The sequence below is a fragment of the Acanthopagrus latus genome, chromosome 10 (genome assembly GCF_904848185.1).
Source record: "Acanthopagrus latus isolate v.2019 chromosome 10, fAcaLat1.1, whole genome shotgun sequence".
Classification (NCBI taxonomy): domain Eukaryota; kingdom Metazoa; phylum Chordata; class Actinopteri; order Spariformes; family Sparidae; genus Acanthopagrus; species Acanthopagrus latus.
The window spans coordinates 3,389,941-3,405,578 of NC_051048.1; the positions used below are offsets into that span (position 1 = coordinate 3,389,941).

The 15,638-nt window shown below is 41.5% G+C and overlaps 1 protein-coding gene and 1 long non-coding RNA gene across 2 annotated transcripts; one reads left to right on the plus strand and one right to left on the minus strand.

The window, feature by feature from the left end:
• Nucleotides 1–766: 766 nt before the first annotated feature.
• On the plus strand, nt 767–10,182 carry zgc:77880 (zf-DHHC domain-containing protein). Its single transcript, XM_037111801.1, has 9 exons — nt 767–941; nt 1,864–1,952; nt 2,047–2,120; nt 2,994–3,106; nt 3,790–3,851; nt 3,977–4,097; nt 4,188–4,260; nt 4,779–4,965; nt 5,068–10,182. Exons 1-9 carry the CDS (start codon nt 817–819, stop codon nt 5,157–5,159), a joined length of 936 nt encoding a protein of 311 aa, XP_036967696.1. The 5' UTR covers nt 767–816; the 3' UTR covers nt 5,160–10,182.
• A 1,116-nt stretch (nt 10,183–11,298) lies between these two features.
• Nucleotides 11,299–13,813, minus strand: LOC119027046. The gene is made up of 3 exons (XR_005077284.1): nt 13,750–13,813; nt 13,473–13,552; nt 11,299–12,209 (listed from the first exon to the last, which is right to left on the minus strand). It is a non-coding gene; the product is annotated as an uncharacterized LOC119027046 (long non-coding RNA).
• Between the last annotated feature and the right edge of the window lie 1,825 nt (nt 13,814–15,638).

The window sequence follows — 15,638 nt, forward strand, 5'->3', positions numbered from 1 at the left end:
CTGTTTTTTTTGCTACTACTTTTGCTGCTATACAGGAACATGGTGCAGATATTTTTACCACCTACATCCAGTACTTTACAGTTTGTTGAAATGTTATTATTGGCTAAGGTAATACTGTATTAAAGTTAAAAAACAAAATGAAACAAAAAAACACTCAAGGTTTGAGAAATTCTGCTGCCAACAAACTGTCTGCATTTGTGTTGGAATGATGGACAATTAAATTCCCATTAAAAGCAGTTTTGCATCATTGAGAAAGTCATTTGTATAAGAAAAAAAAAACGTTTTTTTATCTAGATTATAAAGATTTATCTAGCGAGACACAACAAAAGCCATTGTAATTCCAAACATTTTTTGCAGGTATGTTAATCAATAATTTCTTTTTACTTTCCATTATTTGATTTTTTGGGGAAAATAATGCAGTTATATTTAATAAACATCATAATATTCAGCCACAATCTCAATGGAATTGAGTTTGAACTTGTTAAACGGGTTAAAATTAATTTCATTCTGACAGAGATTAATTTTTTTTGCATCAAGTTGATTACACGATTTTTTTATGGAAATGTTTAGAGATATTGAGGGTTGTAAAACAACCATCTTGGCTTTAATATTGCTATAGATTAAAAAAAAACAATATATTATTCCAGTTCAACATTTTTAAACCAGGCAACTATAAATAGCTTGTATTTTTGTGAGCTGGCCCTTTAAATTCATCATTATTTCCTACGCTCCTCAAAGGCAGCATCAGGTTTCAGCGTGATGTCACCCGGAAGCGGGGGGCGGGGTACAGGACAGGGGGGCGGAGCCCGGCAGAAGATGGCGTCTCTGCGCTGTAGGCGAGACCCCTGCGGCGTTATCTGTCTGATTTTAACTTATTTCAGCGTCTTCTACGCGGACTACGTGGTCATACAGTATGTCCTCATCCCCGCCTACACCGACAGGTCGGTACTTCGTCTTCTTTCTGTCGTTTGGACGGTTAAAACTCGAACATGGCGCCTGTTTCTCTGCGCCGCCTCCATTCATTTGACAGCAGACAGGTCTGACAGCCTCCTCTCCTCTCTGCTGCCTCCCGGGCGACAACTAACTTGTTTTTTTGTTGTTTTTTTTCTGACACGAACACACACTTAGACGTGTGATTGTGTGTCTGTGTGTGTGTGTCTGTGTGTTGAGGTAACACAACACAACAGGACGGTGTTCTGTCTGTTTACCAGCCGAGGCGTCAGTAACGTCACTGCAGCTGTTTGTTTGTTTGTTTGTTTGTTTACTGTTGACATCACGAACACAGCTGACATTTTCTCATTTATATCTCTCTTTTTATTTTACTGCTTTTGTTTCTATTCATCATTTCTACTTTTATCCATCACACTCTTTGTTTTGCCTTGTTGACTGAAAACTGAAACCAGTTTTGCAAAGTAATTAAGTACTTTTACTTTAACTGCATTTCAAAGTGTATTATTATACTTTTTACTCCTCTACATTTACCAAACACACTGTTTGTTTTATTTTACATACTAAACATGTGATTTATGTATCAGATATGAAGGTAAGGCAGGAGTTGCTGGGATTTACAAGACGTAGAAATTGTAAATCTCCTCGCAGTAAATCAAACAACTGAAGGTGGGAGGAAGTTGTTTCGGTCTATAAAATGTCAGAAAATGATTGTTGTCCACGGTCATGGTTGTCCACGACCACAGGAGTCGAAAGAAACCAGATAATATTCACGTTTAGGATGCTGGAAACTTAAATAACGACTCAGAAAATTAAAAATCGGTCATCAAAATAGGTGGTGATTGATAAATAAAGCAGCTGTGGAGGATCACGTGATGTTTTCTTGGTGTTCTGTGCTCTCCGCCTCTCTGACAGCGTGTGGTGTACGCTACATGGATCGGTGTTCAACCTCATCCTGCTGCTGCTGCTCGCCTGCCACTCCAAAGCCGTCTTCTCGGACCCGGGTCGGTACCTGTTCGACTCGACTGAATCAAGATGGAGGCAGGGGGAAAGGAAAGACACCTGAGTTGACTTGTGTGACGTGTGTTTGTTGTCCAGGTATGGTGCCTCTTCCTGACACGGCCATCGACTTCTCCGACCTTCGCTCGCAGTCGTCTCGGATGAACGAGCGGGTGAGTCGAATCTCAGAACTTTCTTCTGACGAGTTGCTCGAAGTTTAGTCCAGAATTTCACTGCGACGTGTCAGGAGGTATCAAAAGTACTGAAGCTGTTAACAAAGACAGAAATACATTCAGATATTCAACCAAAAAAGAGTTTGGAGACTCTCTGCCGGTTGTTCCTAACGACGAGGTCTTTTTGCTGTGGAATCCAAAGAGATATTGAGTAAAGTTTTTTAATACTAGTGTTGTATTAAAGTGTAAGAATCTGGTATTGTGACAACTTTAGTCCACTCAAGTGTTTGTGTGAAATGAAGAGCTGTAACTGGATTTTTCTACCTCATATCTGTGTTTTTGCTCTAAATTCGAGAATAAGACCTTAAAGAGATTAAAACAAGAGGTTTTCACTTCATTTTGAAGAATTTGTTTGTACTTCTGTTGAGAGTTATTGTTGTTTTGGACTCTGGGAAAACTAGCAATCACCTTGTGGAAGCTGGCGATCGAGTCATGAATAAAGACTGAGGGGAGCTACAGAGGTGTGATGCTGTAGAAGCAGCATCAGAGAGACTGTGGCTTCTCTCTGACAACACCTGCTCCACTAACACCTGTGTATTATCTCATACTGACTGTGTGATTACAGCTGAGCAGCTGTACTTATGTGCACCGCTGGGCTTTGTCATCATGTAGTTACCAGCTTAATGACAGACGTCTGTAAACTGCTGACCTGTGAGTCTGTGGCTCGACTACAAATGAAGCTTCAGTGATGTTTGACTTTGTTTTATAACCACCGGCTTCGATCCCGACGCTGTTCTTGTTCTTTAATCTGCCGTGGATTCAAACACGATGTGACGACAGGTTTTCTGTCTGCGTGTGGTTCTGATGTTTCAGGGCTGTGAAGGCTGGACCGTCTGCAGTCGCTGTGAAACGTACAGACCTCCCAGAGCGCATCACTGCCGCGTCTGTCAGAGGTGTATACGCCGCATGGACCACCACTGTCCCTGGTGAGGAGCCTGCATCATCCAGCATCCATCCATCATCCATCCAGCATCCATCCATCCATCATCCATCCATCCATTATTCATCCATCCATCCATCATCCATCCATCATCCATCCATCATCCGTCCATCATTCATTCATCCATCCATCCATCATCCATCCATCCATTATTCATCCATCCATCCATCATCCATCCATCCATTATTCATCCATCCATCCATCATCCATCCATCCATTATTCATCCATCCATCCATCATCCATCCATCCATTATTCATCCATCCATCCATCATCCATCCATCCATCATCCATCCATCCATTATTCATCCATCCATCCATCATCCATTACTCATCCATCCATTCATCCATCCATCATCCATTCATCATCCATCCATCATCCATCCATCCATTATTCATCCATCCATCCATCATCCATCCATCCATTATTCATTCATCCATCCATCATCCATCCATCCATTATTCATCCATCCATCCATCATCCATCCATCCATCCATTATTCATCTATCCATCATCCATTCATCATTCATTCATCCATCCATCCATCCATCCATCCACTTATCCATCATCCATCATCGTCCATCATCCATCATCCATCCATCATCCACTTATTCATCCATCCATCATCTTCATCTTGTTCTCACCCACTTCTCTACTTGTGTGTTTCAGGATCAACAACTGTGTCGGTGAGCTGAACCAGAAGTATTTCATCCAGTTTCTCTTCTACACTGGTGAGCAGCAGCAGCAGCATCACATCACACACTCTGATCCTCACCTGGACTTCATCTTCCTCTTCATATCGATTCAAGTTAAAGCTGGTGTTGTTGTGTTGCTGTGTGTGTGTGTGTGTGTGCAGGTATGGCCAGCCTGTACTCCCTGGTGCTGGTGGTGTCGGCCTGGGTGTGGAGGATCAGGAACGAGAGAGACGGCGAAGCGGAGAAAGAAGGAGAGGAGTCGCCCAGCAAGCATCTGATCGTGTGAGTCCCGAGCGAAGACAATACGACTGAGCTGCAGTGTTTCACTGACAAACTGTGAGTTGTTAAACTGTCAACCTGATCTCCTCTCAGCGCTCACTACATCATCCTCCTGGTGGAGTCGGTGTTGTTCGGCGTGTTCGTCATGGTCATCTTCTACGATCAGGTACACACACTCACACAGAACTTAAAGGAACAGTTCACCCAAAAATGAAAACTTCCTCAAAAAATCTGAAACAACTGAGATAGCTGCGGACTTTTAGAATATTAAAAAACAAACAACTGGAAAATGCTCCCAAAGATCCCAAACCGATTGGAAAAGATGTTATTCAAACCTTTTTTAAAGCAGAAATCTTCACTGCAGCAGCTGAAACGTCTGAAGTGGATGTACGGGTTCAACCCAGGGTGAAAATAACATCTTTTCAGATCAGCTCCGGAGAGTTCTGCAGACTTGGACAAGCTGTGTGGAAATGTTTACTTCACTTCCTTAACAGAACTGTTTTACTGTGACGCTCCAGAAATGTTTTGTGGGCTACGAAATACATAGTTTGGGTGAACTGTTCCTTTAACTGCCAAACTTTGAGATACTTTCTGTTTTTCAGAGGGAAATATTGTTGAGTTTTATCTTTCGACGTCACCTGCAGATGTCTGAAGGAGTTTCCTCTCTTCTGTCTCTGTTTCTAGCTGGTGTCCATCATCACAGACGAGACTCCCATCGAGCAGATGAGGAACAGGCTGATGATAAAGGACCGAGGCTCCTCGTCTTCATCCTCCTCCACCACCACCTCCTCCTCCTCCTCTCAGCTGCCTCATCACACCCCACACACCCGCAAGCCGAAGCTCGCTCTGCTGCGGGAGGTTTTTGGAAGAGGTGGGCTTGTGTTCGTCATCTTTCACCAAATCATATATAACGTCTTTGATTCATCATCTCAGGACTAAAATGGATGCTTTTGTTTTTTATCTCTCTCTCCAGGTTCGGTCTTTTGCTGGCTTCTTCCTCTCCACTCCAGCCCTCCGACGGTTGGCGGCATCACCTACTCCGCCCTGCCCGACTACGACGTCTGAGAGAGCGAGGACAGCATGGAGGACAAGTTTTACGTATGTGTCTGACTGTGAGAAAACGCGATTCTCTGCCTAACTACGATGTCTTATCTTTGGACCTGAGAGGTGACGAAGAAGGAGGATGAAGTGTTTGTGTTCGATGAATGCTTGCATGTGTGTGTGCCTCAGACTCATGAAAGTGATCCCGACCTGTACTTTAACTACCAGCATTCTTTGATTATTTTGTAAAGTTGGCCCCTTGTGGACGCTGAGGTTTGACTGATATGCTCATTTTCACACAGAAGCTGCTGATATCGTATGTTTTCAACCTACTTGACCCACTTTTTCATGCACGGAAATTGCTCAGGGCCAGATTTAATGAGAAAATAGGGCAGGTGTGTTGGAAGTTTCGGGACCAATCTGCATTTATTTATCTCCTCCTTTACCGAGGCGGCAGCTCGTTACACAGTCCACCTCTCCGCTGACCTCCAGGTGCATTTTGCAAGCCAAGGAAAGCTCAGAAATGGGATTGTCTGAGATAAAACCGAGTTAGAAACAAGAAATTATAACGTTGAGACACTCAGAAAAGATGTTTCCACCACTTTACAGCCACTTCTTTCACAATGTAAGCTCTTTTTGGCCGCAGTGCATCACAGGACTAAAAGTTGGCTTCAATGAATTTTAACACGGCATACAGCAGTGAATCAAAACAGCTTCATACCTGCCGCTAATATAAGCCTGATTTAACGCAACATGATGTACAAAACTGTTATTTTAAGGTCAAAAATGTGTGTAGTGTTGCTTTAAATCTCTGTAGTCGAGATAAATAAAGGCCCGGGCCACTATTTGACGACATGCAGGAAGCCATAGGGAGACGGAACGCCTCAGTAAGTCTGGCCATCTGCGTTTCCCTGAAAAAACACCAAAAACACATTCGGGTATCGACTCTCATGTCAGTCAAACACCAGTACGGTTATGGCCAGTGTTTTATGCTAACAGATGTTGTAACAAGCATCAGCAGCTGCTACAAGCTACTGAAAGGTGGCGAGGGGTAAGTGTCCGGGGTCGACCACTTCTGTTTCATCAAAGTGTTTTTATACCTTCAACCCCCCCGAATGAAAACAGCTTTAATGTTTTTCAAGATAAGTCAGAATACACTCAGAGAACGCTAATATGCACCAAATGGCCAAAAGAGTGCAGACACTCATTCTAAAACCATGTTAAAAATGTTTCATTGGAATTAGTCAGTTCTAAGTGAAGGGTTAACTGATAAGCAGATCCAAAATTACATTTATTTTATGATTACCTGATTCTTTGACTTTTGGATTTGTTATGAACTTCTGCTCCCAGACTCTGGTGATCAGGTCTACCTCTCCTCCTTGTTCCGGTTCACCCCAGTTCAATGTGTTGGATGGAGGTTGTGGCCAGTAAAGTCCTGATTCACGCTGTTTTCTAAAGTCTCATGGTTTCCTGCAGCATTAAAACATCTCTTCACTGGAAATAAGCGTCCCGAGTTATCAAGAACAGCCCAAACGTCCACATACTTTTGGCCACATAGTGTATTGATGCATCTCTAACAGGCTCTTTTTTTGCTACTCAGTTAGCAAAACAGACACCAAAAGACTGTCGGTCAGTAAATCTTCTGTTATTTATTTATTATTTATTCTCAAATCAACTGCTCAAGCTCAAGATATGAATTACACAAAGACAGCGCTCTATAAAATCCCCAAAAAAAACTGTATCATGAAGTTACATTCTCTGTGAAGGAAAAGCCAGCAACCTGTCCTCCTTCACATCCTGAGAATTAACACCACCAAACTGGTGTTAATAATAGAGACATCGGGATGAATCGAGACGTGTGTGGGTTGTGATGTGATACCTCGAAGGTTCATCAGCAAACAGGAACTGGAGAACGTCTGCAAAGAGATTCAACTTTTGTGTTGTTGTTTTTTTTTTTCTCCTCATTCTTGTGTTTATCTTGAAGTACAAAGACGTTTGACGTGCTAACTAACTAAACTGTGTTACACTCACACACACACACACACACACACACACACACACACACTAACACTCAGAGTACACTTCTCAGTATTCTGTTAAATCTCAGTGACGGGACGATTCTTAACTTATTTATTGTTTTCTAACTATTCCGTGGAGTTAACTCTACCAATAACTGTGTATTTTTATGTGAGGGGTGAAGTTGCCTTTCCGGGCTGAACTTGGTTAAATTTAAGTGTTAGAAATAAAAACCGCATGAAGGTGAAGTTAAATCTAAACCCACACTTTATATTACCTCACGTTTCTAGTCAGACAGTGGAAGCTAGCTGTAGTTTTTTTTTGCTGCCTCCAAGTCAGTCAGAGCTGTGTTTTGCACCTTTCCTGACAAACATATCTCTAATTTGAATGCTGGGCGTGTGGCTATGTTAATATTCGTTGTCATTGATCCCGATATAAGGCGTTGTGAAACATCAGTGTAATTCCACTGATTCCAGCTTGTCTGACATGAGTATTATCTGGTTTCTTTCATCCTCTACGACAGTAAAATGAATGTCTTTGTGTTGAGGACGAAACAAGACATTTGAGGGCGTCGTCTTCGTCGACGTTGTTCGCTATTTTCTGACATTCTATAGACCAAACAACTGATTGATTACTCAAGAATAATAATCCTCAGAATCGTTATTTGCAGCCTTGATAGAGGCCAAAAGAGAAACATTCAGACGTCTGCAGTATTGAGTTTGCGTTATGTTGCTTTGCTTCTCAAACAACAGACCAAACGATGACGCTCCCCAGCTGTGCCCTCCCACACCGACGCAACGCTTTGTTCAGTCTGAATGAAGCCTAACTTACCTTTCTCTTCATGGAAGTGGTAAAGCCTGTATAGACGACTAATTATAGCTCTGTATGGAGCATTTCTTCTGTCGCGTTTGACCCTGAAACACTCTGAGGTGGTTTTTTACAGTCGATGTCTGGCAGAGAAACCGCAGACGCAAAGGCAACCTCACCCCTCTGCTCGTTTTTATGTGTGTGTACATAGTTATTCCTCTTCTAATTCTGTGTTTGACCTGAATTGAATATAAGTTTCTGACTTCACATGGGAACATTATGATTACAAGTGCTTCAGTGGATTTGATGAACTCTCCATTTTTTTTCATTATTCTTTCGGTAACTGCCAGTTGGGAGATGATGATGCCACTTACAGAGCGATCTGCCTTTTTCTTATAATATCTTCACAAGGTACTGATATTTACTGATAACGAGACTTTATCAAACTCTATTTCAAAAGTTTTAGCAAAATCCAGTTTACGGTGAAGTATCGTAACAAAATGAATGAAATGTTGGAGGGATGTTAGCAGCGGTTATGAGATGTACGGAGGAATGTTGGAGGGTTTGTAAAGCTGCATTCACACTGTGAGCAACATGGTGAACATTTGTCATATTAGAGAATATATATATTTAAATAGTTATATGAATTATATACTTTTTGCAGGGATTTAAACCATACGTGGGCTTTTTTAATGCAGGTAAACCACTGTGATAGCAAGCTGAAAATGACCAAATATATTTAGATAATAATAGTTTACAATCTGGGACAGCAGGAAGTACAGATACCATATTTTGGATTTTGTTGAGGTTATAAGCGACACAGTTCAGTCTGCTCACCAGCCAGCCAATGGGATTGAATAGTTTCTCTCACAGTGTGAATGCATGTTTTCCACAAGGGGCTCAAAAAACCCATGATGGTGACTAAGCAACCGCCCTCCAAGCTTAAAGAGGCCTTATTTCTTGGTTATTATTGGTTTTCATAGAGTTTGAATTTGACAAAAAAAAATGCCAAGGCTTTTCCCAAATGCTTCTCGTAACCACCGCTAACCGCTCTCCAAATACTTACCGAGATAAGATTTAGAGTGCGTCCTCGTCCGTCAGCTGTACATATGAAGGTTCATATTTTCTATCGATGATGATGTGCAATTCTCATGAAGGGAACGTTACTGAAACTCAGAGCATTGTTTTGTTGTTGTTGTTGTTGTTGTTTTCTATGGCGATCTGGGTTAAAACAAAACGAGGTTTGAAATGTTTTTGTTTTTGAGGTTAGTCGCAAAAATCATGAGGTGCTTAAAGAGTTTGTGTTTTTAATTTGATTGAAACGAGTGATGGGGGGAACATTTTGGTTCTCATGCCTTCTCTGAATAACAGTCCCACATCACAGTGCACCTCTAAACATTTCAAACTGTAAATGTTTCTGTCCGGATGTGTGTTAACTATCAGGGTACTGGCTCGCTTGTTTGACTCTGTTGAAAAAATGCAGTTGATCTGTTTTATCGTTTGTTTTCTTTGTGTTAATGTCGATCAAAGGGGTGCGCTTGTTTCGGTTCGTCCACACAGGTGCCGTTGAAAATCCAACACAAGCAGAGTCTTGTTCGCTGTCAGCTGAAACAAAACAAGCGCACCCCATGTGCTGTTTTACTTGACAGCGAGAAGGAATGTGTGTACAAACAAAGAGGGGCCTGAAATTAACACTTAACCACCAACCAAACACTTAACTAACATTAAATGTTCAGTTCTAGGAGCATGTTTGGTAATTCAAAAGCCTGAAACTTTATTGACTTCCATGGTAAAAAACTAAAGCATCAATGTTCCAAAGACATAATATACCACTTTTTTAAATACTGTTTTAAATGTTAAACCAATTTAACTTCATTGCTCCAGTGTTTCCAGAGGCTGCTCACTTTTTATAGAGTGGATGTAACCATTGAGGTCAATAAAGGATCATCTAGACGGAAGTTTATATCCATGTTTTGCACACTTGGCGCACTTTGACTCCTGTATTTGCTGGCTGGTTGGACGAAAATAAAGAGTTAGTTTCACGCCCTTCAAGCAAAACCAATAAAGAGTTTAATATCATGTGGCTTCATGATGAACAAGTTTACAACCCACTGATGTTTTATTTATTGTTACTATCTTCAAACCGTGACCTGTGTATTATTCCTAATGACATGCTGCTCTGGCTCGTTCAACTGGAAGTAAAACGGATGTCTTTTAAACTTCACCGGCTCCTTTTGACTTTTTTCAAGGGTTTGTTTTCAAATTCAAATAAGTTTTGATCCCAAAGAGGAATTACATCTGGGAGTCAATAAAAAGACATACAGCAATACGTAGAAGTCGACAAAAGCAGTAAAGACAGGAACCTGTTTACATTTCTACAGTCTCAAGTCTTTCCACAGAGAAGTTATCCATAATAACTTCAGGATTTTACGTCTCAACATTTAGGGTCAGTGTCTAGGACCAGAATTGAACTGGCAGTAGACGATAACTTGCTTTAACTTAAGATTCTCAAGTAAATGTTGATTGCACAGTAATTGAATAATGACACCATCACGGTTTAGATTAGTAAAAACCTCACTCTTATTCTTGCTATGCTATTTTCCGTCACCGGATATGAAATCTACAGGGGAAGATGAAGAATAACTGGTGGTCTCGTTTGGCAGCCTGGCACCGTTTCTATCTGGTTTCATGTCTCCATTATTGAAGTTATCATCTGGGAAAATGAAGACTTACTGGTTGTCCAGTATGGCAGCCTGGCATCATTCATCAGGATGGCAGCCTGGCACCATTTCTATCCAGTTTCATGTCTCCATTGATAAAGTTGTGATCATCTGGTATAATGAAGACTGGTGTCCCAGTATGGCAGCCTGGCACCATTTCTGTCTGGTTTAATTTCTCCCTTATTAAAGTTGTAATCAGATGTGAAAATGAAGACTTACTGGTAGTCTAGTATAGCAGCCTGGCACCATTAATCAGGATGGCAGCCTGGCACCATTTCTATCTGGTTTCATGTCTCTATTTTTAAACCTGACAACCCAACAAACAAACACACACCGGCGAAAAAATAACCTTCTTGGCAGATGTGCTAATCCTGTCTGACGTACATTTAATTGAAAATAGCACAAAAACAATATATTAATCAACCTCATCCAGTTTTGTAAATATATAATTATTCTGAATTTGAAGCCAGCAACATGTTTTAAACAAGTTGTAACCTTAGCAGTGAAATGTTTGGAACATTTGACAGGTAAACAGGTTCGTCTGTAACAGGTGTTTTTATCATTACTGAGAGGCAAGCCTCAGTCATGCATGAGCAAGGGTGAGGCGAGGTTCATCAATTGACACTTGCTGATTGAATAACTCTAAAAAATCTCAGGCAGCGTCTTTCATCAGACATACAGTACTTTAGGAAGCCAGACTGGGTCAAGTGGACAGACCAGTTCTGTACAAATACTTTAAGTGAAGCCACTGCGGCTAATTTGAAAAAATGAAGGCGAGGCTCTACTCACCGTTTCCAACAGTCACGATGAGACGTCGGAGCTCTGAATCATACTTGGCTGACCTAGTTTGTCAAAGCAGTTTGATGTTTTTGTGTTGACATTTTTAAATTCACTGAAGCTTAGTTTTACTAAAAAATAAGTTTGTTTTACAGTTGGATTTATTATAAACAGACATGTAACAAGTACACATTGGGCTAAAAATAAAAGGCATTAAATTTTTTTTTTTTTTTAATCTTGTTCTCCAGTTGTAAGAAAACATGTTTTTTGGCACAGACAAAAAAACCTAACATAATGATTTCAATAGTTTTTTCTGTTTAAATGAAAATTATGATATTACTGATCATTTTCATTAATTGTGAAGAACATTGCAATCGCAATATTGGTCAGAATAATCACAATACGGTCAAATAAAAAAATGTAAAAAGAAATATAGCATCCCTGACAGGGCATTCATACATTCAAGTGTTATACATGAAAGCGATAAAAGTAAAATTATACAAAACCTTCATTTAAATTGCTGAATCCCATTGTCCGATAATGAAGTAAAAAGGTGGCACACGCACATTAAACAGTGGAGCATGTCGGTCACTTGTCTTGAGCAATGAAACCAGTGCACTGATGTGCAGGAAAAGTCAATAATTGATCACGTAACAACAGGGGTCGCTGTGCTGTTAGATCCCAGCTGCATACTGCTCAAGAGGCGAAGGGTGGCGGCCGATGGCAACCCTCGTCTTATCATTTCATCTTTAATCTGCAGGAGAAAACAGAGCCCTGCTGAGATACCATCAGTACTGTCTTGGATATGATGATGATGATGTTCGTCAACCAAACAGAAAATACTATGATAAGTTATCGACACAACCGTCTCTGGAATGTGTTCGATTCTCAGTGGCTGTCGTCCAAAACTGTACTAAAGACAAACATCTTGTGCAGGTTGTCTTTCTCGTTCTGTGTTACACTTTTATCTGCAGGAGCTGATCATTTTTTCAGGTGTCACTGACCTGCCCAAGTGACTTTATACTTTCAAACCGGCCGAAGTCTTATTTTTCGCACAGATGGTACTCCAGTCCCTCCATTGAGAGCCAATCTATGAAGCCGTGTTCTTCGTCTTTGTGATCATTAAAACAAAAACGTATCGGTCAGTCTTTGGTTAGGTTTAGGCATCAAAACAAGTTTGTTTGCGCTGATGTTATGTACGTGAAAAAGCCATTCTCCTTGGTGAAAGTCACGCGCATCAAGCCCACTCTCCACCTTCCTTAGACCGTCTCTCTCTTTTTTACAACGTCACCTGGTGGTATTTGGACGCATCTGTATTCCACAAGACTTGAAAGGAACGATTGACATACCATCGCAAAAGTTGGACTTCAGCGTAGACTGACACAGGGCTACGTGGGAAGCTTGCCAATCTAAGACGTTTCCACAAGTTTGACCAACAAATCACTGTCTGATTTCCTTTTTCTGCCTCTGTTTGTCCTATTCTATGTTTTAGAGCCAAGTGATATCAGAAGTTCATACCATATTTCATATGCCAGCATCACATGACCTTGTCAAGAGAGCCAGTATGAGTCGGACTGCAGTCCCAGTCCCTGTGTGGTTTCTCTCGGTAATTTGCCTTTCAAACGTAATGCAAATTTTAACCAAATTTACAGGAAGTCAGCTAAAGAAAGCACGATTCCATCCACTGCTGTTGTGTGAATACTGGGAGCTGCTTCTTTAAACTTTTACATAAGAAGATGGCAAAATAATAGCATGTAATTAAAAGGATGCCAGTCAAACCAGTGCGTCTTCATCTGCTGCTATTTTTCGCCTCCTCAGTGGAGCGGAGGCTTCAGCTGAACGTCTGTTCCCTATGCACATTTAGTTTATATTATACATGGAGGAGCTGATGCCGTTGACATCAGTGCTAGCCTCGTGTCAGGTCACCAGAAGAAAAAGTGAGCATGGGACAACATTTCCAAATGCAAATGCAGATTTCTGAAGCTCTGGATCTCTGATCAGATAAGAGGAGACTGACCTGTTGTATGACGGTCGTCCTGATGACTTCCTCAGACAGTGGAAACAAATTGGAAATCCGCATTCTCAGACCAATTACAACTATAAAAAACACATTAATTTTGCATTACAACACAGAGCCAATGTTTTGACAAGGGCTGTCATTTTCAGAGAACTCACTGCCAATATTCTTTGGACACCAAGACAAGCTGGACAAGTTCAAATGACATTTTTCTTAATCGTCATTTAGCTGTGATAATATGTTGTTTAACATTATGTTAATTCATTGTTGTACTCACACTGTTTTGGATCAGGTGTTGTGGCTGGTGTCGTGGTTGTTGTGGTTGTCGTGGTTGGTGTAGTTGGTGTCGTGGTTGTTGTGGTTGGTGTCATGGTTGTTGTGGTTGGTGTAGTTGGTGTCGTGGTTGGTATTGTGGTTGGTGTAGTTGGTGTCGTGGTTGGTGTTGTGGTTGGTGTAGTTGGTGTCGTGGTTGTCGTAGTTGGTGTAGTTGGTGTCGTGGTTGTTGTGGTTGGTGTAGTTGGTGTCGTGGTTGGTGTTGTGGTTGGTGTAGTTGGTGTCGTGGTTGTCGTAGTTGGTGTAGTTGGTGTCGTGGTTGTTGTGGTTGGTGTCGTGGTTGTTGTGGTTGGTGTAGTTGGTGTCGTGGTTGGTGTGGTTGGTGTCGTGGTTGTTGTCGTGGTTGTTGTGGTTGTTGTGGTTGGTGTCGTGGTTGGTGTAGTTGGTGTCGTGGTTGTTGTGGTTGGTGTCGTGGTTGTTGTGGTTGGTGTAGTTGGTGTCGTGGTTGTTGTGGTTGGTGTCGTGGTTGCTGTAGTTGTTGTCGTGGTTGGTGTCGTGGTTGTTGTGGTTGGTGTCGTGGTTGTTGTGGTTGTTGTGGTTGGTGTTGTTGTTGTTGTAGTTGGTGTTGTGGTTGTTGTGGTTGGTGTGGTTGGTGTTGTTGTTGTTGTAGTTGGTGTTGTGGTTGTTGTGGTTGGTGGCATAGTTGCTGGTTGAGTGGTTTTATTTGTTGGGTCTGTAAACACAAAGTAATAGATTATGTGTCAACTTAATAAGTCCTGGTAATCAGCAATTGAATTTTAAAAATGAAGGCAGGGATCTACTCACCGATTCCAACACTCACAATGAGACATCGGAGCTCCGAATGATACTTGTCTGTACTGTGGACATAAAGCAATATTGTAGCTATTGTGGGTTGTGTAAATAATACAGTGCCACTTTTTTAAAGTAGGTTGGGGGAATGCTAATTCCCCAGACTTCACTATTACACCGTACATCGATACATTTGACATAATGTCAGCATGTGTTATGATCATTGGACAACTGACCTAATATTTGCCTGGACGACGAAACAGAATGGATGGCTTTCTCCATCTTCATCCGCAGATGGCGTCCACCTCAGGACAAACTGTCCTGCGTCTGTAGTCCGTTTTGTGTTGTACGGCCCACTGAACAGCAGCTCAGAGATCCTTTAACAAACAGAAAAGGAGGAAGACACAGCAAGTTAGATAAATATTTTCAAAAACAACCCTACCCACAGATGGTTTTCCAGGACAGTGTGATTGAAATTCTTCCATAGTTGGAAGGAATCTTCTTTTCTTTCACTTGGCTGGCTCAAATTTAAAAGTAGTCAAACCAGTATAATCCTTCAAAACTCTTGTGTAACTAACACAGAAAGTACCCTGCATGCACTGGTGTCACAGGTACACAACAGGAGCTTTGTCAATGAGGGTTCTCAGTCATGGTCGGGTCATGTTACATCCAGGTGCTGTATCATGGGCAACAGGACTTGTTTCATATTCTTGAAGATGTTTCATCTCTTGAGGCTTCTTCAGCTCTAAATAACTTGAGAGGAGTTGCAAGCTTTGAGAGTGTGTGTGGGAGTTTCCTTACAGAGGTGTTAAGGACGTGTGAGCTCTGAGTTTCAGAGTCATCAGGGCCACTCAAACCAGCCTTCATGTGGGTTGCTAGGGCTAGGTGAACCCAGGTGTGAACAGTTATTAAGCTGTCTCCTTAATGACTCAGTAAGGACACTCCCACGCAGAGTTTAAAAGCCGACCAACTCCTCTACAGTTAGTTAGAACTAAAGAAGCCTCTCGGATGAGGTGAAACAGCTTCAAGAAACTGAAACAAGTCCAGTTGTTTACGAAATAGAAGCTTTCTGCACCTGAAAAC